The sequence below is a fragment of the Panthera uncia genome, assembly GCF_023721935.1.
Source record: "Panthera uncia isolate 11264 chromosome C1 unlocalized genomic scaffold, Puncia_PCG_1.0 HiC_scaffold_4, whole genome shotgun sequence".
Taxonomy (NCBI): domain Eukaryota; kingdom Metazoa; phylum Chordata; class Mammalia; order Carnivora; family Felidae; genus Panthera; species Panthera uncia.
Genome location: NW_026057585.1, coordinates 77,993,784 through 78,019,558, shown reverse-complemented (window position 1 = coordinate 78,019,558; position 25,775 = coordinate 77,993,784). Strand labels below are relative to the sequence as shown.

The following is a 25,775-nucleotide window of genomic DNA, read 5'->3' as shown; positions in this document are numbered from 1 at the left end:
GCAGGAATGGATGAGTATGTCCTTGTCACTAGATTTTTTTTGCCTCTTTCCAACTATACCTTCTATCTAACAACTGAGTAGTTGCATGCACTCTTGGCTTCACCTCAGTCTATCCTGCTGGCTTTTAGTTAGTGGCTGCTGTGGTCTGTGACTCATTCAGTTCCTACAGATCAAGTGTAATCTCTACAGAGTGATATAAGTATACTCCTCTTATGGAGGTTTATTGGTCCCTTTACCAACCACTTTGAGCCACAGCACTCTTTGTTTTAAAAAAGAAAGAAGGATAATGAGAATGAAGAGGTAATACTATATTAGACTACCAGCCCTAAATGCAATAGCCACAGGGGATGCCTACTCATTTTTGCTACTCGTTCATCAAAAAAATACTTACTGAATTTATGTGCTAGGTGGTTAGTAGACATAGTGGTTAGGTGCTTTGGTGAAAAGGTCAAACATGGCCCTTGCCCTCTGAGCCACCACTTTTACCTTTTGCAAAATCATTTCAGGGGAACTCAAGTGTATCTTTGCAAACATGCAGTCTTGTCTCAATATAGATGAGCAGTGACTAGAAAGAGTGTTTCAATTCTAATCTGAATTGAAGTAGGATCTCTACTGAAGTAGTATCTCTACAAATCAAATTGGGTAACTCCCAAAATTAATTCAGTTCTTAGTTGATTTCAAAGCCTTAATATGCTATGTGAGGTTTACCATGATCTGCTTCCATCTGCCCTTCTTGATTTTCTCCGGTACATCTAAATCCCCTGAACCTTTTCATTTTTTGTGTATTCCAGCATTTCTAAGGACATGACATTTTTATATGTTATTTAAGTGTTCTATATGCACATAAATCTGAGTTAGAGAAAGTTAAACAGCATTTTAATGCAGATATTCCCAGAACCTTTCATAAACCTTTTATATACCATTGTGAATTCTTTAGAGGCAAATATAATATGCTGCTGTTTTCCAAATTTATCAGATCTTAGAAACCCGAGTTTGTCCAGCTCTCATATTGCTAGTATTTTGTGGAATATGCTTTGGGAACATTTTTTACATCCTCAGATTGGAATTCTTTATTCACCTGTGTAATTCTTCTTCACCTTTCAAGGTCTGGCATTAGTATCACATCCTCCAGAATCTCACCTGACCCTTCCCTGTTGGATGTTCCTTATTTGCTTTCCTAGAATCCTTCTTAAATAAAACCTCTGTCATAGCACCTGGTACTACATTGTTTTCATTTCTTTAATTGAAAAAGCCCTGAGAGCTGGATTTGTCTGTAATCCATGTATTCACCAGTGTTCACTGCAATGCCTGGGGGCACATTAGTGGTCAGTGTTTTTTAGTGAATAAAGTTGTGTTACTGTGTTTCTTATAAGTTAATATTTCAGATGTTTTCTACCTTTCCATAGTCCGTTCTATCAAGCTGAAGGAAGATATTCTGTCCTGCACTTTTGCTGAGTTGAGTTTGGGTTTATGCCAGTTTATCCAAGAGGTGCGGAGACCAAATGGTGAAAAATATGATCCAGACAGTATCTTATACTTGTGCCTTGGAATTCAGCAGGTATCAAATTCAGTAATTGTTCTAAAATGTATTGCATTTTTAATAATTCTCATAGAACTTATGATTCAAACTGAAAAACTATAGAGTGTATTGGTTGTTTGGTGTTACTTTTATATTCTGTTCTTAATGAACCACTGACCCTGATTTAAAAGTCTTGATCATATAGTCTTTTGTAAGCCAAATTGAGACTCTTTGTAGAATAACAGAAAATGAGGATGGTGCATTTAATTATTAAATGGACAAAAAAGGCAAGAATAGCCAATTCACAAAAAAGTAATATAGGTGAATATGTATATATATGTATGTACTTTAAATGCATATTAAAATAACAGGTTACCATTTTTTGTCTATCACATTAGCAAGAATAAAATAATTGTAACACTTATTGTTGATAGGACTTCTATGAGGAGGGGATTTGCCTTCATAGCTAGTGATAATTAGTATACACTTGAACATATGTTTCAGGAATATTTTTGAATGTTCATACTTTTAAATTTTTTTAACGTTTATTCATTTTTGAGAGAGAGAGAGAGAGAGAGAGAATGTGAGCAAGGGAAGGGCAGAGAGAGAAAGAGACTGTGAAGCAGGCTCCAGGCTCCGAGCTGTCAGCACAGAGCCCGACGCAGGGCTCGAACCCACGAACCGCGAGATCGTGACCTGAGCCAAAGTAGGACGCTCAACCAACTGAGCCATCCAGCACACCAAATATTCATACTCTTTCACCAAGTAATTCCCTTTTTGGGAGTCTGTCAAAGCTAGATATTAGTGTTATGTTTATATCAAAGCTAGATAGAGTGTTAGTTTAAGTAAATTATAGTATATTTATAAAGTATATTACATAACCAATAAAAATTGTTTACAAAGTAACTTCTAGTAACATAAAAATATTAATATTAAAGCACTAAATGAACAAAATGAGAGTACGTATACATGTTAACACACAGTGATTTAAAACCCAATCATATAAATACATAGTAAAATGAAATGCACCAAAAAAATGTTGACAGCAGTTATCATGGTTATCGTCTTAGGGTGGTAGTGCCCTGGGTATTGTTGACTTTTCTCTGTTTGCCAAATTTTCTTCCAGTTGTATGATGGGGGAGGTGGGTTCTTTTATTTAGGCATTTATTCTTAAAGTTTATTTTTTAATTATAAAAGTAGTTTGTGCTCACTGTAATTGTTAAAACAGTGAGGCATTTAAGGAAAATTTTATCTACTTCCATTCCCAGTCTCTGAGGTAACCAGTATTGTAACATCTGTCATTCATGTACCTTCTTCTGTGCTATACATTTATGCATTTATTCTTATGCATTATGCATTTATACATTTATTCTTGTTTTGCTTACTGTTTAGCCAAATAGAGCTCATACCATACACATTTTTTTCAGCTTACTTCTTTTTAAATTTAAATGTTTATTATTTTGAGAGAGAGAGTATGCACACAAGCAGGGGAGGGGCAGAGAGAGAGAGAGACAGAGAGAGAGAGAGAGAATCCCAAGCAGGCTCTGCTCTGTCAGTGTAGAGCCTGATGGAGGTTTCAATCTCATGAACCATGAGATCATGACGTGAGCTGAAATCAAGAGTCCAATGCTTAATCTCCTGAATCACCCAGGCACCCCTGCAGCTTATTTTTTCCAATCTGTTTGTCCCTCCAGGTGAATATAAATGAAGTTTCTTTCTTTATACAGAAAGCTGCATAATACTGCAGAGTATGAATATACCAGTTATTCACCATTTTTTCTTTTGTACATTCAGGTTATTCCCCCCTTCTTTTTTTTTTTTTTTTAATTTTTTTTTTTTTTTTTTAATTTACATTCAAGTTAGTTATATAGTGCAAAAGTGATTTCAGGAGTAGATTTCTTAATGTCCCTTAGCCATTTAGCCATTTAGCTCATCCCCCCTCCCACAACCCCTCAGTAACCCTCTGTTTGTTCTCCACATTTGAGTCTCTTATGTTTTGTCCCCTTCCCTGTTTTTATTTTATTTTTGATTTCCTTCCCTTATGTTCATCTGTTTTGTATTTTTTTAAAGTCCTCATATGAGTGAAGTCATATGATTGTTGTCTTTCTCTAATTTCGCTTACCCTCTAGTTCCCTCTAGTTCTAGCTACCCTCTAGTTCCATCCACGTAGTTGCAAATGGCAAGAATTCATTCTTTTTGACTGCCGTTTAATACTTCATGTGTGTGTTTGTGTGTGTGTGTGTGTATATATATATATCTCACATCTTCTTTATCCATTCATTATCCATTTATCCATGATGGACATTTGGGCTCCTTGCATACTTTGGCTGTTGTTGATAGTGCTGCTATAAACATTGGGGTGCATATGTCTGTTTGAAATAGCACACCTGTATCCCTTGGATAAATACCTAGTAGTGCAATTGCTGGGTCATAGGGTAGTTCTATTTTTAATTTTTTGAGGAATCTCCATACTGTTTTCCATTTAACCAACTGAGCCACTCAGGCACCCACCATACTGTTTTCCAGAGTGGCGGCACCAGCTTGCATTCCCACCAGCAGTGCAAAAGAGATCCTCTCTCTCCACATCCTTGCCAACATCTGTTGTTACCTGAGTTGTTAATGTTAGCCATTCTGACAGGTGTGAGGTGGTATCTCATTGTGGTTTTGATTTGTATTTGTTTCCCTGATGAGTGATGTTGAGCGTTTTTTCATGTGTCGGTTGGCCATCTGGATGTCTTCTTTGGAGAAGTGTCTATTCACGTCTTTTGCCCATCTATTCACTGGATTATTTGTTTTTTGGATGTTGAGTTTGATAAGTTCTTTATAGATTTTGGATACTAATCCTTTATCTCATATGTCATTTGCAAATATCTTCTCCCATTCTGTCGGTTGCCTTTTAGCTTTGCTGATTGTTTCCTTTGCTGTGCAGAAGCTTTTTATTTTGATGAGGTAGGTCCCAATAGTTCATTTTTGCTTTTGTTTCCCTTGCCTCCGGAGACATGTTGAGTAAGAAGTTGCTGCGGCCAAGGGCAAAGAGGTTTTTGCCTGCTTTCTCCTTGAGGATTTTGATGGCTTCCTGTCTTACATTTAGGTCTTTCATCCATTTTGAGTTTATTTTTGTGTATGGTGTAAGAAAGTGGTCCAGGTTCATTTTTCTGCATGCCGCTGTCCAGTTTTCCCAGCCCCGCTTGCTGAAGAGACTGTCTTTATTCCGTTGGCTCTTCTTTCCTGCTTTGTCAAAGATTAGTTGGCCATACGTTTGTGAGTCCATTTCTGTTATGTTCCATTGATCTGTCTGTTTTTGTGCCAGTACCATACTGCCTTGATGATTACAGCTTTGTAGTACAGCTTGAAGTCCGTATTCCCCCCTTATTCTTATAAACAGTGTTTCAGTAAATATTTTGTTTGCATACCTGATGAACTGGGGCTTTTTTTTTTTAGGTTAAAACATATATAGATTTCTCTAATTTTCAGATGTTTTCAGATAACTTTCCAGAATGATTATAGTAATTAACAGTCTTACCAGCAGTGTTGTGTGCGCCCATTTCTTGAATTCTCCTTACCACTACTCTTTTTACTATTTATTATTCTGATGGATTAAAAAAAATGGCATCTGGTGGCTCCAATTTTTATTTTACAATTTTATGAAGTAGTATGTCTTTGTATGCTGTTGGTCATTTGGATTTTCCTTTCTTTCCATAGGATCTCTTTTATGTTGGGGATATGAACTCTAAGTGCTTGAGTTAAATTTTTCTAGTGTATATTTGCCTTTCAGTTTTGTTTTGCCATTCAGAAAGCTTTCCTTTTTACACAGTTTAATAATATGCATTTATTTTATAATTCCTGATTTTTCTGTGTTGCTTAGGATGGTCTTCCTACTTATGTGTTTAAATTTAAATTCTCATAGATTTCTTTCTAAAATACATACTTTTGGGGCGCCTGGGTGGCTCTGTTGGTTAAGCGTCCGACTTCGGCTCAGGTCATGATCTCACGGTCCGTGAGTTTGAGCCCCGCGTCGGGCTCTGTGCTGACAGCTCAGAGCCTGGAGCCTGTTTCGGATTCTGTGTCTCCCTCTCTCTCTGCTCCTCCCTGTTCATGCTCTGTCTCTCTCTGTCTCAAAAATAAATAAACGTTTTAAAAAAAAAATAAAATAAATAAAATACATACTTTTTAGATTGACATCTTTAATACATCCAGAATTCATTTTTGTGCATGATACACATTTCAGATGAATAACATTTATGATGGGTTATCTAGTTACACAGGTAGCATTCATTTTCCCCACAGAATCAAAATAGCACCTTTGTTATTAAAATATTGTTCCCATTATATTTTGATACAATTTCTAGATTGTAAAAGATGTTTTTAAAATCAACATACAAGGGGTGCCTTGGTGGCTCAGTTGGTTGAACATACAACTCTTCATTTCAGCTCAGGTCATGATCCCAGGGTTGTGGGATTGAGCCCCATGCTCACTACTTAAGGTATTTTCTCCCTCTCTCTCTCTCCTCCCTCTCCCCCTCCCCTTCTCCCCCTCTTTCCCTCTTTCTCTCTCTCCAATTGTCTGTCTGTCTCTCTCTCTCTCTCTCTCTCTCTCTCTCTCCCTCTCCCTCCCTTCCTCCCTCCCCCCTCCTCCACATGCACTCTGTCTCTAAAATAAAAATAAAACAAAAAAGAAAGTCAACACATGAGAGGAATTTTATAGGCTCTTTCAATGAAAATGTATTGGGCACCTACTATGTACCACACATGCATTTTGGTTAGGTAAAAATTTTGAAGATTCTGAACACTTTCTGAACTTTTAGAGTTTATGATATCATGGATCTAAAAACATTTTCATATTTTATCAGTGCAGGTGTCAAGGAGTAAGAAATATTGTGGCAGTGATTCATATTCCGACTTGAACATAATCAAAATGCATGGCCATTGCTGTGATTTCAGTCACAAACTGCTTTACATACCAGATACTCTGCTATCTATAAAATATACTCTAATTTGTGAGACAAATCATAATCTTATAAAAAGTTTTTTCTAGTGTATTTATCCTGTTTATATTAATAAATGATTTTTATAATAATGCTATTAAAAAGAGGTTATAAGTTAACAATATTTACCTATAGGTGATAGGAAGTAAATGCTGTAAACTTTTACCAGTTCTGACAAGAAATAAACTTTCCTTAACCATAAGGAATTTTAAAATGTAACTTAAGCTCACATCTTAGATGTGCTTCCTGTTTTGTTTTCTTTCCTGATTATAAAAATGGTTATGCTAAGTGTAAAGAATTTTGAAAATACATTAAAATGTAAAGAAATAAATTAAACCCAACCATAATATCAACACCTGTACCACCACTGTTAACATTAGCTGAGAAGGGGAATTGGCAAAAAGAAACAAATAGGCAAATAACAAAATTAACATACAGCTAACAGGCAAAATGTGTTAGGAATGTCTAACAATCATTTACTGTGTATGCTGTGTGTATTATTAATTTAAGCTTATTTCATATATTAACTCATTCACTTGTTAGCGTGCCCCCTCTGATACATAAGGACTGTTATCACCATTTTCTGTTGAGGCACAGTGAGTTAAAGTATTGTTTAAGGCTTCAAATGTAGTAAGTGGCAGGGCCAGGATGTGAATCCAGGTAATTTATTTTCAGAGTCCCTTCTTAAGATCATTGTGTTGGACTATCTCCCTGATGTAAAAGGTTACTACTTAACTATAATCAAGGAAAAATGTCACCCATTAAACTGATTAAAAATTGAAAGGTTGAGAAGTTCAATAATACCAAGTATTAATGAAAACATACTACTGTTGGAGGCCTTTTCAGAGGGCAAGTTGATGTGGCAAATAAAACTTTAAATGCATGTAGATTCGGGGCACCTGGGTGGTTAAGTATCTGATTTCGGCTCAGATCATGATCTCTCGGTTCATGATTCGAGCCCTGTATCGGGCTCTGTACTGACAGCTCAGAGCCTGGAACCTGTTCCTAATCCTGTGTCTCCCTCTGTGCCCCTCCCCCACAGACAGTCTGTCTCTCCCTCAAAAATAATAAACATTTAAAAAATATGCTTGTAGGTTCTTCAGTGTAGCAAATCCATTGATCAGTATTTCTTCCCCAAGAAATGCACACATGTACATAGACTGGTATTTTTATTATAACGTTGTTTTCAACAGCAAAAAATTGGAAACCACCTAGGTGTTCATTAAAACAGTAATGTTCAATCAACTATAATATGTCTGTACTGTTAAATATCATACAATAGTTAAAAAGCAATGAATTGCTCTTACACATTTTTGCATGGAAAACTCTTAGAGATACATTGAAAAAAGTTTTTTTAAGGTTTATTTGCTTTTGAGAGAGAGAGAGTGTGTTGAGTGGGTGAGGGCCAGAGAGGGAGATGTAGAAGCTGAAGCAGGCTCCAGGCTCTGAGCTATCAGCAAAAAGCCTGACATGGGGCTGGAAATTGTGAACCACCAGGCCATGACCTGAGCAGAAGTTGGACCCTTAACCGACTGCGTCACCCAGGTGCCCGCCCCCAAGAGACATATTTTTAAAGTAACTTGCACGACTATGTGTTGTGCAATATTTATTTATATTGTGGCAAAATACACATATTATAAAGCTCACCATTTTAAAATGTACAGTTCAGTGTCCTTAAGTGCATTCATGATGGTATGCAGTTGTCATCACTGTGTTTTCCAAAATATCACTGTGTTTTCCTAACTGGAAATCTCATAACCCATTAAGCAGCCACTCCCTATTACTTCCTCTGCTTAGTCCCTGGCAACCATGAGTCTGCTTTCTATCTCTGTGGATTTCCTTGTTCTGGATATATCATATAAATAGAATTATACAATCATGTGGCCTTTTGTGTCTGGCTTCTTCCAGGTTTAACCTGTGTAGCATGAATCAGTACCTTTTTATGGCTGAATTATTTCATTTTTGGATATACCACATTTTTCTTATCCATCTGTTTGTGGACATTTGAGTTATTTCTACCTTTTGGTTATTACAAACAGTGAATGATACTGTGAACATTCATGTACAAATTTTTGTTTGAACGTCTCTTTTCTTTTGGGTCTGTGCCTACCAGTAGAACCACATGGTCAAATAGGAACTCCATGATAAGCTTGTTGAGGAGCCACCAAAACAGTTTCCACAGTGACTGCACCATTTATGTTGCCAGCAGCAGTGTACAAAGGGTCTGTTCTCTCCATTCTCGCAATGTTTGTTAATTTCCTTTTTTTTTTTTTAAGTTATCTGATGGGTATGAGGTAGTATCTCATTATGGTTTTGATTTGCATTTTCCTAATGACTAATGTCACTGAACATTTTTTCATGTATTTGTTGGCCATTTGTGTATCCTCTTTGGATAAATATTTAAGTCCTTTGCTCCATTTCTTAATTTGTTGTTTGTTTTTTTGTTGTTGAGTTGTAGGATTTCCTTATGTATTCTGGATATTAAACTCTGACAGATATGTGATTTGCAAATATTTTTTCTTAGTCTCTGAGTTTTCTTTTCAGTCTTCTTGGTAATGTACTTTGAGGAACAGAAATTTTGGATTTTGATGAAGTTCAGTTTATTTTTTCTGTTGCTTGTGCTTTTGGTGTCATCATCTAAGAATCCATTGTCAAATTCAAGTTCATAAAGATTTACCTCTATGTGTTCTTTTCAGTTTATGGCTTTTAGTTCTTTTTTTTTTTTTTTTTTTAATTTTTTTTTCAACGTTTTTTATTTATTTTTGGGACAGAGAGAGACAGAGCATGAACGGGGGAGGGGCAGAGAGAGAGGGAGACACAGAATCGGAAACAGGCTCCAGGCTCCGAGCCATCAGCCCAGAGCCTGACGCGGGGCTCGAACTCACGGACCGCAAGATCGTGACCTGGCTGAAGTCGGACGCTTAACCGACTGCGCCACCCAGGCGCCCCAATGGCTTTTAGTTCTTATGTTTAAGTCACTGATCCATTTTGAATTCAGTTTTATATCTCACGTAAGGTAGGGATACATCTGACTTAGGGATAACTGTATATGTGGATATCCAGTTTTCCTACCACCGTTTATTGAAGAGACTGTTGTCTCTTTATTGAACAGTCTTGACATCCTTATTGAAAAACATTTGACTAAATTTATGTGTTTATTTTGGACTTTCAATTCTGATACATTGGTCTATATTGTTATTCCTATGGTGATACATGCTATTTTGATTACTGTTGCTTTGTAATAAATTTTGAAATAGGAAGTATGATTCTTCAAGATTTGTTTGGTGATTTGAGGTTCCTTGTAATTCCATACGAATTTTGGGATTGGCCTTTCCTTCCCTTTATGCAAGAAAAAAAAAAGCCATTGAGATTTTGATTAGGATTGTACTGAATCTTTAGAGTGCTTTGGGGAATTTTTCCATTTTAACAATATTATCTTCAGATCCATGAATATGAGATGTTTTACTTAGGTCTTTAATTTCTTAGCAGTTTTTTTTTTTTTATTTTTGTTTTTTTCTACCTTTAGGTGTATAAGTCATGTACCTCCTTTGTTGAATTTATTCTTGAGTATTCTTTATAATACGATTGTAAATTGAATTGTTTTCTTAATTTCCTTTTTGGATTATTCATTGCAAGTGATTTTTGTGTTGCTTGTATCCTTTGCTGAATTCATTTATTAACTCTAATAACAATTGTGTGTGTGTGTGTGCGTGTATGTGTGTATTCTTTAGAATTGTCCCTATATAGGCTCGTGTCATTTGTAAATGGAGATATTTTTACTCCTTAGGACCTTTCCTGTCTGAATGCCTTTTATTTGTTTTTCCTGCCTGCTTACTCTGGCTACGACTTCAAGTACAATTATGAAAGTGGCAAGAACAGGCAGTTTTGTCGTGTTCCTGATCTAAGGGGGAAGTAATTTAAAAAACATGGATTTTATATGTACTCATATGTTTGAGTAAATGTATAAAACTCAACTCTGTGTGTTTCTGATGTTTAGTGAGTTGGGAGCATGTCATTCTTCCATGTTTTCTGTATTTTAAACTTTTTCCATAATGAAGATGTAATATACTTACATTGTGAAAATAACTTTAAAAGAAGAAAAAGATGAACACTTCTCAACAATAAAACTATAATCTGGCAGTGGCATGAATTGCCTTTGAAGAGGCCTATAGAAATGCATGTTGAAATGGTATATAATTTTTATTAGCCAGAACAAGATTTGACTGGCAATACAATTTTTCTCCAGGTCATACATTGGCTAGAAAAGCAGAAAACCAAAATATCCATAGATAAATAAATTAGAAATCCCAAATCATAAAAAACACCAAAAGATTTTAAGCATGTAATTATACCTTGTGTTGTATTTCCCTGAGTGATTTCATCTGACCTGCCCTGCACCTTCAAGATATTTTTTAACAGTAGTTTACCCAAACTGTTTCTTGTTTCCCCATTCTGTGATATGGTTCTTGATGGTTATAATTAGCATATTTTTACATCCTATAATTAGACTTGAACTTTTTGAAGTCTGGGTTGTGGGGTAGAGAGTTGAGAGCTGTGGTTTAAAATTTGGCTATCCTCAGGTCACCTGACACTAGCTAACTATATTATTTCAGGAAGGGATCTTATAACTGTGCTAAAAAACCCAAAAACTTCTGAGAACACATTTGCAGATAGATCCTTTGAATTCGAAAGGGATTTGGAAAATACCAAACTAGAACCAATTTTTGGTATATCAGTTTTATGAACTGAGAAAATTTTACCTTGCAAGCTCAGTGCTTGAGACAAGGACAGTTCATATGAAAAGGACCTTTATAGGGGGACCTGGGTGGCTCAGTTGGTTAAACATTGACTCTTGGTTTCAGATCAGGTCATGATCTCATGCCTTCACAGGTTTGAGCCCCACATTGGTCTCCACACTGGCAGCCTCTGCCTCTCTCTCTCTCTCTCTCTCTCTCTCTCTCTCTGCCCGTCCCCCATTCATGCTATCTCTATCTCTCTCAAAATAAATAAATAAACTTAAAAAAAAAAAAAGAAAAGAACCTTTATAGCTTGAATCCTGGTATTTTAAGATGTGTTCTTAAAATGGTTCACGATGTTAACGGCAAAAATTAAGGGTCAACTTTATTCCTTAAAATAATCTTAAAAAAAAAAACAACTTGTGTTTTCTTTGTATCAACATATATGTTTCCATTTTTTCTCTTGTAGTACCTGTTTGAAAATGGTAGAATAGATAATATTTTTACTGAGCCCTATTCCAGATTTATGATTGAACTTACCAAACTCTTGAAAATATGGGAACCTACAATACTTCCTAATGGTAGGATGCTTATTTTTTATTTTGATTCTTTTCTTGATATGCATTCTTAAATTGCTTAATTTTTATGATTATCTTTTTATAAACTGTTCATTTATGTTTCTGTCTTGATTCATGAGATATTTGGAGTTTTGAGGAGGAAGTCTTTGGCTTATTATTTAAGTAGAATTATAACTTCTACATAGTGTATGTATAGGTATATACCATTGGAAAAAAAAAAAAAAAACAACTGGAGGTTGTATTTACTTCTTAGAAACCATTTTTGGTCCAATATTGGTAGTGTAGTTTCACACTATACCAGTAGCTGGCACATACTTTACTTGTAGACTGTACCTGTTAGCAGTGGTCCTTCTTCAGCAGTTTATTATAAATACCCTGTATGGGTTATTACAAGAGTTAAATCTTCATCCTTGCATTGTCTTTGACCATATGTTGCTGGACAGCTCCCTAATTTACTCCTAGTCTTAGGCTCCTTGGCTGTGAATGGAGAGGTTGAATGTGATGTTCAGGAATTTGTGCCCCTTTGGTTGGGTTGTAGAGCAACTTTGAAGGATTCTGAGTAGGGTGGTGGCTTGATGCAGTTAGCATCCAAAGAGGCAGCTAGGGAGATAGAGTTGGAAGTAATAAATTCATGTTTATGGTTAGGCTCCCAGGAATAGAATGCATAAGCAGCAGCAAAGAGGATTGTTCAGAGAACATAAGGGAAGACCTGCATTTAAGGGCTGACATGAGGAGTGTACATTTAACAGTATACTCATCTTAATTCTTCTGTAAGACATCTGCTTTTCGAGAAAAATCCCATAAAACTCATCATGAATTAATTACTCTTAATGTAAATTTACAATACGAGGGAGTGTGAGGGAGTGAGGGAACTATCTGCCTTCTAATGTTCTTAGCTAAAATAAAACTGAACCAGTTAACAGTAAGCCTAATACTCTCAAACAGGAGTCTACAAACTGCTTAATCTGGCCTGCTGCCTGTTTTTGGATAGTCCATGAGCTAAAAATGGTCGGGACAAAATGTAAAGATAATAATAATTTGTGGTAAATGAAAATTATATAAAATTCATATTTGTATGTATAAATAAATTTAATTGGTATATAGCCACACCTATTTATGTGTTGTCTGCCGCCCCTTATTTTCAATAACAACAAAGTTGTTCAGAGCCTGAATGGCCCACAGTACTTAAAATATTTACATCTGGCTCTTTATAGAAAAAGTTTGCCAAACCCTGGTCTAAAATAACAATAGATTAAAACTGTTTCAGGGGGTTGCTCCCAGTGTCTGTCTGCCTCAGACAGACATCTTTTCTTTTTTTCTTTTGCGGTACCTTTTTTGGTTTTCCATATAAGGGAGCAGGGAAAGATGGGAGCAATTGGTCATTTCCTTTATATCTTCCTGTCTGAGAACTGGAGAAATTATTTAGTCCTGTTTAGCAGGAGCTTAGTACTGTTACTTCTGTCCTCCTTCTGGTGCAGGTTACATGTTTTCTCGCATTGAAGAAGAGCATTTGTGGGAATGCAAACAGCTGGGCGCTTACTCACCAATTGTCCTCTTGAACACCCTCCTTTTCTTCAATACCAAATACTTTCAACTCAAGAATGTTACTGAGCACTTGAAGCTTTCCTTTGCCCATGTGATGAGACGGACCAGGACTCTGAAATACAGCACCAAGATGACATATCTGAGGTTCTTCCCACCTTTACAAAAGCAGGAGTCAGAACCAGGTGTGTGGGGGAGTTTGTGAGATTTCCGTTTGAAGCCCTGTTGGTATTCAGATAGACTTATCACAGAAGAGTAACTGTAAACTCTGTACACTCTGGAAGAGTGTAACTTTAATTTAAAATTTAGATGCTTTTTTATTGTCAGGGTTAGGTTAAAGGCTTGCCACAAAATGAGAGGAATCACTTGCCTCCCTATACTTTTATTGGCTTTTAAACTAGAAATTCTGGGGGCGCCTGGGTGGCTTGGTCGGTTAAGCGTCCGATTTTGGCTCAGGTCATGATCTCACGGTCTGTGAGTTCGAGCCCCACGTCGGGCTCTGTGCTGACAGCTCAGAGCCTGGAGCCTGTTTCGGATTCTGTGTCTCCCTCTCTCTCTGCTCCTCCCCTGTTCATGCTCTGTCTCTCTCTGTCTCAAAAATAAATAAACGTTAAAAAAAATTATAAATAAACTAGAAATTCTGATTTAATTGGTCAAGATTAGAGCCCAAATAATTTGCATTTTTCCTTTTCTTTTTTTTAATTGTTGATTTTTGAGAGAGAGAGAGAGAGAATGTGCAAGTGGGGGAGGGGCAGAGAGACAGAGAGAGAGGATCTGACGTAGGCTCTGCACTGACAGCAGAGAACCTGACACGGGGCTTAAACTTGTGAACCGTGAGATCATGACCTGAATCCAAGTCGGACGCATAACTGACTGAACCACCCAGGTGCCCCTCAAATAATTTGCATTTTACAACTTACCAGGGAATTAAAATCTGCAGCTAAGGATCAGAATCACTGATTTAGAGGCAACAGAGTGGCCAATTGCTAGGGAAAAGGAACCTGCCTCATTTTTAAATCTGTGTCTAAATCTTTTTTTTTTTTTTTTTTTTTTTTTTTTAACCAGAGCACCACTTTTTAGTTCACATTAACTATCTGTTTCTGAAGAACCTTAGAACCTGGCCTAGAGTATACAGATGGAGTTTGACTTAATAATTTTTTAACTTTACAATCATGAGAAAGCGATATACATTCAGTAGAAACTATGCTTTGAATTTTGACTTTTGATATTTTCTCAAACTAGTGGAATACAGTATGATCCTCTCTTGTGGTGCTGACAGCAGCAGTCTGCAGCCCCCTGTCAGTCCCATGATCACGAGGGTAAACAACCCATATGCTTACAGCCATTCTGCACCCATTCAGCCATTCTGTGTTTTCAGTTTTCAGTACCGTATTTAATCATTTACATGAGATAGTCAGTACTTTATTATAAAATAGGCTTATTATATGTATTAGAAGATTTTGCCCAACTGTGGACTGTATAAGTGTTCTGAGCATGTTTAAGCTATGGTGTTCAGTAGGTTACATGTATTAAATGCATTTTCGATTTAGGATGGCTGTATCTGGTTGTAACACCATCGTGGTCAAGGAAGATCTGTATTGCTTTTGTACACAGTAGAATAATACCAGCAGTGACAACTTTCGTAGAAGGTTTATCTTACATTCCAAAAAAAGCCTATTAAGTAATAGTTTGTTTTTAACATTAAAGAAATTAATGTATTATGGAACTAGAAATTAAATGTATCAATTTTGACCAAAATTGTAAGTTCTGAAATTCCCAAAATCAAGTTGTTACTTCCTTGGGATAAGAGTGAAATACATATTTTGAATGTGAGCATTTAAAATCACTGAAACTAAAATCTATAAAAAATAATTGTGATGTTCATGTTTGTGTTAACTTTTTTGTCATTTGCCCTGTCTCTTTAGAAAATATAACTCTATTATTATATCTATGTCCTATCTCCTTCATTTTGTTCATATATAACCCATTTTGTGCTCTTAATAAATATTAATTGTGGGAGGGAGAGGCATTCAGGTTACATTTCCGCTTTCTGTTGAGGTGCTTGACAAGATTGGTAGTAAGTTTAGCTGCTTCTCTGAATGAGCAACTCTTTATATTTAGGTATCCTCTAAATAGAAGACTGGGGTGAATTTTAAGTAATAACTAATACAGGAAGCTGGGGAAAGTTCCTTGCCAGCTATTCAGAGCAGCTGTAAGAAAAGAAGAAGAAAACCTTTTTCCTCAGGTTCACAGCAGATCCACCACCCACTGCTATTCTCTTGAAGCCTGAATGGAGAAGGTGGGAAAGAAAAAGCCTTACTTTCCATGTTTTCACCCTGGTTTCTTTTTGATAACCCTTAGCCTCCACAAAATTCTGTTGGTGAAAAAGGATTTGCTCCTTTCTTACCAAATGGCCAACTTAGAATTTCTTTTCCCAGCAAAGATCCCATTTCTCATAAAACTGACAAATAAAAGAAACTTGAAAGTAACAAAGTCAGGCTCAAAAGTAAGACCTAACTCTCTAGTACTATGCATTTGGCTCACTTTGTAAGCAGGGGAACATAAATTTTATAGAACAGGGACTTTGTTTTGTTCAGTGCTATTACCTAGTACTTACATTACTCTCCAGCACCTGCATAGGTCATGCTTGTTGAATGACTAAGTGAAAGGGAGGAGAAAGGGAGTGACAGTTCTGACTGGAGACAAAGCTCAGTGGATGTCTTGAGCATGGGAGTAAAGATTTTTCTGATCTTTTGATAATTATTTCCCATCTCAAGATAAACTGGCTATTGGCAAGAGGAAACGAAATGAAGATGACGAGGTCCCAGTGGGTGTGGAGATGGCAGAGAATACTGACAATCCACTAAGATGCCCAGTCCGACTTTATGAGTTTTACCTGTCAAAATGGTAAGCAGTCTTCCTATGGACTAGATCCAGCACACTTCAAACAGTAGTTAGCATGGTCCGATTTCAGATGCTTGAATATCAGAAAAGTAGCCATCTTATGAATTTAGATAAGGATGTCCTTTTAATTTCCTTTTTTTCCCTATTCTCATATCTGCCTGATTTTGGACCCCAAAACACATTGCTTTATCTTGATTTTTTTTTTTTTCCTGAAAAGCTCTTCAAAATCAAGAATCACAGCTGTAGTTTGATCTTTACAACTGTTGCTCAGCCTTTATGTGATAATGAAACTGTTGTGATTTTACTGTTTATATAGAAAAATTTAGAGAAGTACTCCTAAACCTATAAATGGAAAAACAATTTATTTTTAAGGAATTTATATGTTTGAGGTCTTTTTCTTTCAGAAACTTTAAGACTTTAGAGTTATAAGATCCACACAAAAGCACTTTTTTCTCAAAGAGATACAGTGGCTTGGGTTTGCCCCATGGTAATGTGTATTGAGTGCTCTTGGGGGTCATTCCAGGATACTGGGCACTGAGGATATGTGGTTCTCAGCCATAGTGTTACATGTGAGTTGAATTTTTTGTTACTCCTAATAATGTTTTAAATCTTTCAATTTGTGAACGATTTACACTCTGTCTTCTGTTAACATTACACTCACCTCCAGTGAGCGTAGGAGAAAAAAAATGTGCAGTTACCGGTTGCACCTGGGGGGAAGATGCCTGTAAACTGATTTATCTCAGTGGGTACATTGCTTATCTAGGACATTAGTCACAGTAGGGAAAAAGGTGAGAGTCACTATATTAAAGAGTAGTTACGTATTTCCTGTACTTTCTGATCCCCAATTTTCTTAGTTTCTTTCTTTCTTTCTTTCTTTCTGTTTTATCCCCTGTGGATAGTTCTGAAAGTGTGAAGCAGAGGAATGACGTGTTTTACCTGCAACCTGAGCGCTCCTGTGTTCCGAACAGCCCCATGTGGTACTCCACATTCCCAATAGACCCTGGGACCCTGGACACCATGTTAACACGTATTCTCATGGTGAGGGAGGTACACGAAGAACTTGCCAAAGCCAAATCAGAAGACTCTGATGTTGAGTTATCAGATTAAAGTGGACGTGGTGTTCCTATTTTCATACACGTGGGTATGCACCAAACTGTGAATGCATCCAGCTTTGGAAAACGATATACAAGTACAAGTCCTCTTGACTTGATTACAAGATAATGAAAAACAGATGACTCGTGAACCACAGTGTGGATGTACAAATGAAAATTGAAGGAAAGAATATGAACCAAGAAATGTTGTTCTTTGGCAGTGATATAGTTCTTAGACATCTTCAGAATGACTAACCAATTTCTCTGAGTGGTGCATAATCTTATTTTGTTTGGGAATAACAAATTGTGGAATATTTTTAAGGAAAACTGTTGTATAAAACTCTACCATAGTAACCTTAGACCTTAGAGAGGTAGCTTTGGAGTAAGACCTTGGCTGCAGTAGGCTACTTAGGCAAGCCCTATGTGCACGTCAGGGGAGAAGTCAGTGCAGAGCTAAGAGTGACATCAGATGAGGACCGTGGGACCCAGACTTGAAGACCCAATAAAAATACTCAACTTTTTTTTTAAAAGGTAGAGAGTGAAGTGGTCTTGATTTTGATTTTCACTGCCAAGCCAATTCTGTGAAGGATAGAAGCCTCTGGTGCTTTTGCCATAGGCCCCTCACATCAGGGAAAAAGGCCTTCACTGCTGTTCACACAGTAATATGTCCCTTTCACTTTCTGGGTCTAGCCTTCTTAGCTGTGGGTCTGGCTGTGGGTAAATTGAGGTAAAGGGGCTGATACTCCACAAACTGATTATGCACACAGAAAATCTGTGGAGCCCATTAGACCCCAAGTGTCTTGAAATGTTTGTAGAAAACCCACTAAAATGCCCACTTCTCTGGGTGTCAGCCTTTATTGCTGCTGTCTCATAGCATGAGCTGTGGTACACAGAAATGGGGGTTCTCCTTTTGTTTTCATTTTATCCCCAAATGGCAGCTTTTCTCCCATTGTTTTATCTTCCTATTTCCCAAATCTTCTTATTTGTCTTTTGCACCAGTTTCTGGAGGCCCTTGTCATTTCAAAAAGAAAAGTCTCTCTCACTCGGGCAAACCTGTGGATGATTCCACAAAGACACAGTATTACTTAGTTAACAGAATTATGGTAGAAAAGGTCCTAGTACGTTCCTATAAAGCATTTGGAAGATGACCTTGTTGTCCTAAGAAACTTGAAAATAGGGATTCTGGGGTCAGGATCCAAAGACATGGACTGTCTTGCATATCCACAGCAGGGCTTCTAGCATTATTCCAAACTCTAGCTGTTTTACTAGTTCTATGAGGACTGCAAGTCATAGGTGTGTTTGGCATATCAGTCCATCTCCCTCATCTCCATTCGCAGTTTCTTCCCCCCCAAATTTTGACTCAAAGCTTTTCTGATGTTGGCCAGTCACAGAATTTCTTTAGCTGAGGTTAATTTGACCCTGTAATAGAAATGAGAAGAGTCCAAAAACCCTCTTAGAAATTTTAACCTTGGAAAACTTCTCAATCAGTCCCATTTTTTTAGATGGGGGTAGCAGGTGTTTTTGGTTTTTTAAAATAAATGGAAGTCATTTAAGTAAAATAAAAATTTAAAAGTAGGCCTTTTGGCGTTGTGTACTTGATGGTTCTGTCCCTCTGCCTGTAACAAATTTCATTTTGGTTACCAGGAACTGTGTGAAAGAAGTAAATCTGCCCCAATTCTGTATGATTAATTCCATCTGTGTTTGTCATTTCTGACGGGAAAACTTCTTACTTCCAGATCTTGTTTGATATGGAGGAAAAACAACTGGATTGTCTGATAAGTCTGCCAATAAACTATCCAGAAACATCAGGTGTAATAGCCCCCACTATACAAATTTTATGGTTTGTATAAACACTAACATTTCCCCTTCTGTAGTTGTATCAAGAACAAATATTGTTGGCATAGTAGATACATTGTTATAAAACACCAGAGAGAAAAAGAAATCTGTATCTTTTAACTGAGAACAGCCAATACCCAGGTAAATGACTGTATCAGGACTTCAATTGCATGTTAGTCCGCAGAGTTGTCCAGATCCTAAATTCGTAAAAGAAAATTTTGATTAATTATTGGTCATTCTTCATAAGCGTAGCTGTTGATATGTGTGTCAGACTATTTGCTTTTTAAAATTTTATTAAAATTATGTAAAATTGCATTTTTATTTCCAGGGGAGAAAACATCAAACAAACGAGAGAAACATCTAAATTATCCTTTCCGTTCTTTTTTGTTTTTTAACCACTTTGGGTTTTCCCCTTGCAGAAACCACAGAAATATTCCCTTAGAATAAAATAGTATATTTGTATTTGATGGGTGAGTTATTCCTTTTCTTTGTCTTGAACGGATTTTAAATATTTTTTTCTGTTTAGCCTTATTGGTATGAGCCAACAGATGGTATATTATAAAGAAAGAGCAGTTTTCAGGAAATAAATTATTTGGTGTTTACTTAAGTCCAGTAAACAGACTGTTTCATTGCAAAGTCTTTTCACTTGTTGTCTTTTTCCATCAAAAGACTTGTGCCTGTTTTTAGTTAACTATATGCAAAGCCCTGATAGCCAGTAATCCCAGATTTCACATATATATTTCATTTCAGGCAAACTTTTTTGAGATTTACAAAGCTTGCTTGCATCACTTTACCTTGAGTGATTGAACTTGAGAGACTGGAATAAAGAATATGTACTCATTCTTAAATATATATATATTAATATATATATATTTATATATATGTATATATATATTTATATATATGTATATATATTTATCTTGGAAATGTCAGACTAACTTGCATTTTCCTTAGATTCTTGCTCCGCCTTGGTATTGTACAAACACCTTCAAATTCCATACGGACTGTTTCTATCTGCTGCCTTTTGGCATCCCTAATTTTATAAAACAGGAGTTTTCAAAAAAGTCTACAGTAAAATGAATTTCTGTATATTAATCCCAGTTTTCTACTAGAAATTAGAATTTAATTTTACATGCAGATCAAAAGGTTCCCTATGGTACAGAGTTGAAATTTTAGGGAAGAATTAAGCACTGATTCCCCCAGTTCTTCCTATGTGTTACCACTGTTGAAAAAAATAATCACTGAGAGGCATTGTTAACAGAGTAGGAAGAGCTGAGGCTTTGGAGCCTAGTCTTTTCACTTACTGGTTATATAGCTTTAAGTAAATTACTTTTGTGTGCCTCAGTTTACTTATAAAGTGGGAAAAATAATAACTCTTTTATAAGTTTGGCTCATGGTAGGCTTTCAGATGTTATGGATTTCTTATTATAACATGCAGATTACTAGGCATGTATAACAACATTTAAAATTGATGTTAATCCCCTTCCTGCAGCCTGAATTTTCACTATTTCGGTGCTTCAGATTCTGCAAAACAGAATTCCCTGTATGATTTGAGTCAAATACTTGTTATAACTAAATACTATGTACAGTCATAAGTTCTTCACTCATGTGCCTATATGCATACGAATAGTAATCAACATCACAAAAATCCATTGATATACTTACTACATTGCAAAGAAGATATATGTGGTATATACCTTTTTTCAATTAGAGAAACTCCTAATGAAATTTCGTTTACTTGATAATGGTTATATAGCATCACTTGGGAGCAAGACAGCTGTACAGTATACGTCTCCCCACTTCTTCCTTCAGTAGCAGAAACCCTGTTCCCTCACATTTTAGCTAGGCAGTAGTTTCATTGGTAAGAGACAGTATTTTCCAGGCTACCTCGCAACTGGAACATGGGACTGAGTTTTGACCAGTGGGATAGAAACAGTAGTTTACAACTAGCAGGCCACATCCTTAAAAGGAAAGGGCTTGCCTTCGTCTTGTAATTGCCTCTTTTCCATGGGCCAGAATGTGTGTGTGCTCATGGCAAACTTGTTTCATCTATGTGGGAAAGGGCAGAATATCAAAAGCACATTAAACTTCATAAGGCAGAGCCACGTGTCTCCTGAACTGCCTGCTAGCTCAGTCCTTCACATAAGAAAGAAACCTTTTGGGTCACCTGGGTGGCTCAGTCGGTTAAGCCTTAGATTCTTGGTTTCGGCTCAGGTCATGATCTCACTGTTGGTGAGGTTGAGCCCTGTGTCAGGCTCTGCGCTGACGGCACAGAGCCTGCTTGGGATTTTCTCTCTCCCTCTCTCTGCCCCTCCCCCACTTACATGCACACTTTCTCAAAATAAATAAACATTTAAAAAGAAATAAGATACCTTCCATCTTATTCAGTCATTGTTATTTGGTCTCTAGTAAAGTAACCAAACTGATATCCTAACTAAGACTATGCCCAGTGTCCTGTTACTGCTTAACATAGAACTAGAAATTCTGGTTTAGACTATAAGGAAAGAAAAAGAGAATATCAGTATTGGGAAGAGAAATAAAACTCATTTTTATTTTATCTCATTTATAAGGTTATCTCTACATCCAAAACGAGGCTTGAACTCATGACCCTGAGATCGAGAGTTGGATGCTTCACCAACTGAGCCAGCTAGGGCATCCCTGAAACTCATTATTTTTAAGTCGTATTTTCAGAGGTTCAGGTGCATGTGTGTATTACAAAAAACACTAGAGCAGCAGCCAGTTAGATAATATGATTAAAAGGAAAAGATACTATTCACAGTAGCAGTGAAAGCTGTAAAGTATTTAGTAATTAAGTAATATACAAATATCCTGTGTTTGTTTTAGTAGGTGGTGTTGGCAAACTGGCTTTTTACATGGAGAAAAACGGGATACCTAACTTGGATCATGTCCAAAGATGGTCTCTCAATGGATTAAAGGTCTTAAATGTGAAAGGTAATATTATAAAATTAATAGAAATATGGAGAATAATGTGATCTGGGGGACAGAAAGAGCTTCTTATATAAACTCCAAAGCAGAAACTATATGGAGAAAACTTAGATATTAATTCTATATCAAAATTAAAGATGTTTGTCAATAAAAGATGACAAATAACAGGCTTAGGGAAGATACAGGTTTTCCCTCTATCTGAAAGTAAGTGTTCCTATGAAACCTTTAGTAAACCAAAATGGTGTAGAATGGAGAAGCAATTACCATTAATTTGTAATGGAAAATTTGTTAATACTCCCAGACCCCAAAATAACCTCTCTTAGGTTGTCCTGACATTTCAGGGTACATCTTGCTAACAGATACAGAAAATAAATCAAGATAAAGCACCGATGCTCACAGACACATCCAAAGCTATGGAGACTTAGATGGTTGATGCTGAGCCACTGAGTGTGCTCCTGGGAAAGGAGCTTGGCAGGCCACTCTCATTCCTTGGGATGCTCACTGCCTCTATAAGGGCTAGCTGTAAAATAAACTCAACACTGTTTTCGCATTGTGCCTTTTTTTGTAAGAGTGCAAATCCTCTTCTGATATCTTTCGGTTAGCAAAAACACGTGCTAATGTAAGTCTTTTGTAAAAATAAAGTGGCCTAACAAACCTTCAAAAAGCAGGAATCCGTATACACAAAACTACCCAATGACATATATTTAGAGTATACCCCAGAGTGCTGAATTGTAAAGAAATCTGAACAAAGAATAACAAATATTTCATAGAAGAAAAACCTAAAGGGTAACAAGTATATGAAGAAATGTTCAGACTCATTAGTAATCATGGAGTTTCTCTTCAGACCTATCAATTCATGTCCTTGAGACTGGACAAATTGGAAAAATGGATAATGCCAAGGGTACTGTTGTTGGGATTTAAAAACCCTTACATATTGCAAGAATAAATGAACTGTACACTTGACCCTTGAATGATGCAGGGATTAGGGCAATTATCTCTGCACAGTTGGAAATCCAAGTTGGAAATCCAAGTATAAGTTTTAACTCTCCAGAAACTTCACTACTAGTAGCCTACTGTTGATATAAAAAGCCTTACTGTTAATATAAAAAGTTGATTAAACACATATTTTGCATGTTTTATGTATTATATGCTGTGTTACAATAAAGTAAGGTAGAAAAAAGAAAATGTTATTAAGAGGATCATGAGGAAGAGAAAATACATTTACAGCCCTGTACTACCAAAAAATCCATGTATATGTGGACCTGTGTAGTTCAAACCCATGTTTTTTTGAGGGTCAACTGTATATCCATTCTGGAAAGCAATCTTAAAGATCAAGTTAAGAAGGTTTTGATAGCTTTTACTAAAAAATCTCCCCTCCATCCATTAAATAAAAGATTGTTATCAAATGCATTTTTTGTGTTTATATAATCATATAATTTGTATCCTTAGTGAAATACGTTGGATTTTTCTGATATCAAACCATCCTTGCATTCCTTAATGAAATCTTAATTGTTCATGTATTTTATATATATACTATTGGATTAGATATATAACCCTTACCAAGGACATTCCTTTTTATTCCTAGTTTGCCATGAATTTTTCTTTCAATTATAAAGAAGTGTTGAACTTGTCAAATGCTTTTTTTGACATTTATTGTGATAGTCATTTTTTTTGCCTTTATTAATGTTATGAAACACATTGATTTTTCTCATGACCAGTGGTTTTGCATTCCTTGGATAAACCCTTAATTAGTTTAAAAATATGTACATACCTTTGGGTTTGGGAAACTAGTATTTTATTTTTGTATTTGTACTCACGGTGAAATACTTTTTTTTTTTTTCTTGAATTGTCAACTGACTTTGGAATCACCGTTAGACTAGACTCAAAAAGAGTGAGCAAGTTTTATTCCTTTTCCATTGTGTGGAATGTATAGAAAATTTCTGTTATTGAAAGTATACTCAAACTGTAAAAATTACTATTCTTACTAATTTTTTTTATCCCTCAAAGGGGAGGTCTTTGCCATTTTAATTCACTTAATCACTATTCTATTCAAATTTTTGATGTCAATTTGGATTTTTATATCTTATGTTTTCTCTGCAATTTTCTAGTTCTCTGTAATTTTCATAAGTTTCATCTATATGTTCAGCTTTATTAACATGGTTTGTAATTTTTCCCTTCTTCCATTCTGTATTTGCTATCTAAGGGTCTTTTCAAAGAACCTTTTTTTTTTTTTTTGTCAGACTTGTCTTTTCTACTTATTTCTGGTTTTATTACTATTCTTTTTGTTTTTTAGTTCATTCTTTAAATTGTTGAATGATTTCTTCATTATTAATCATTCTTATTGCTAAAAATGATTTCATGAAAATGATTTCAAATCAATTTTTCCTTCTTAGTTCTTTAGTGGTGTTCCCACCTTCGGACATGATTTTATCATTAGTCTGTTTGTAGGTGTTTTCTCATTTCTGTTTTTAACCCAAGCGTTATCCACCCTCCCTTTCCTTGCCTGAAATTTTGTCAGTTTTCAGGCTGTTTTTGAAAAGGTACTCTAATATCCATTTTTCTTGATTAATTTCTCTTTCTTATCAGTATATAATACCTAACGCTTCTTTTTTGCGTTGAATTCTGTCACTGTAAATATTGGTCCCCTAACTTTCCTTTAGTTAATGTTTGCTTGGTAGTATTTTCCCATCATTTTTGCCCCATGTTGTTAGATATTTTATAAAGAATTTGTAGTCGTCTTTTTTACTCTCTTGTTCATATCAGTATAGACTCATGGATTCCTATTTTTTTCATTAGGTTATAATCAGATGCTCTCTTTATTTGTTTTAAAATAGATTTAACCAGTGGAAGCCTCTTCTGGCTGGCTCCTATGTCCTTCTGATATGTCCCCATCATTTTTTCAGCATTTACTTAGTCAAAACAAGATGTTCCAAGATGATTGTGTACTTCCCTGCCATAATCTTGGAATCAGTAGTGGAACCTAATGCCTTAGCACTTGGTGCTCATTGCTACTAAGGAAAATTTTCTTTTCCTATGAATCAGTCAATCCATAAACAAATACATATAACTATGTACAACTATCCATCTACCTGTTTAGCCTGTGAGTTCTTACCAATTCTTCCAATTTCAATTCAAAACATTGGGGTTCTTTCTAGCCTTTTCCCTTTAAATATTCATAAATCCTTTTACAGAACAGTGAAAAATCTGGTTCCCATTATTCTCAGTATATGTACTTAATTTCCGAATCACTTATTTGTACAATGTAATCAGTCTCCTTACCATTCCAGCCAGTCACCACCTCATTTGCTCTGCAGTAGGGCTGCTTCATGGTGGCACCCCTCACCATTGTACCTGGGCTCCAGGCACACCAATTACTCCATACGTTTACTTTCTCAAATGCTAATGTGTCTGCAGGGGGAGCAGGTGAAGATGGCAAAGAGGGGTGGGAGTCTGTCTTCAGTTAAGTTTAAGATGGTTATACTCATTTTAACTACTGCTTTTAGAGCTTACTTCTGATGTTGCTTTTCCTTTCATCATGATAAGTGTACTCTTGAATCCTCATCCCATATTTCACTCATCCCCCACCAACCTCACCTCTGATAACCATCAGTTTGTTCTCTATAGTCGAGAGTCTGTTT

General features: G+C 36.1%; 1 protein-coding gene and 1 long non-coding RNA gene across 8 annotated transcripts in view; one reads left to right on the top strand and one right to left on the bottom strand.

Moving 5' to 3' along the window:
* LOC125913569 (uncharacterized) overlaps positions 1–4,711 on the bottom strand; it is a 106,612-nt gene extending 101,901 nt beyond the window's left edge. The window contains exon 1 of the long non-coding RNA XR_007455049.1: positions 3,907–4,711. This is a non-coding gene — a long non-coding RNA (uncharacterized LOC125913569). The remainder of the gene's footprint in view (positions 1–3,906) is intronic.
* The window catches only part of ZMYM4 (zinc finger MYM-type containing 4), a 145,359-nt gene extending 125,561 nt beyond the window's left edge, over positions 1–19,798 (top strand). For all 7 annotated transcript variants that reach the window (XM_049618724.1, XM_049618720.1, XM_049618719.1 and 4 more), the window contains 5 exons: positions 1,407–1,558; positions 11,710–11,821; positions 13,297–13,545; positions 16,138–16,267; positions 17,164–19,798. In XM_049618724.1, the coding sequence (XP_049474681.1) occupies positions 1,407–1,558; positions 11,710–11,821; positions 13,297–13,545; positions 16,138–16,267; positions 17,164–17,371 (851 nt within the window). In that variant the 3' untranslated portion in view covers positions 17,372–19,798. The remainder of the gene's footprint in view (positions 1–1,406; positions 1,559–11,709; positions 11,822–13,296; positions 13,546–16,137; positions 16,268–17,163) is intronic.
* Positions 19,799–25,775: the final 5,977 nt, after the last annotated feature.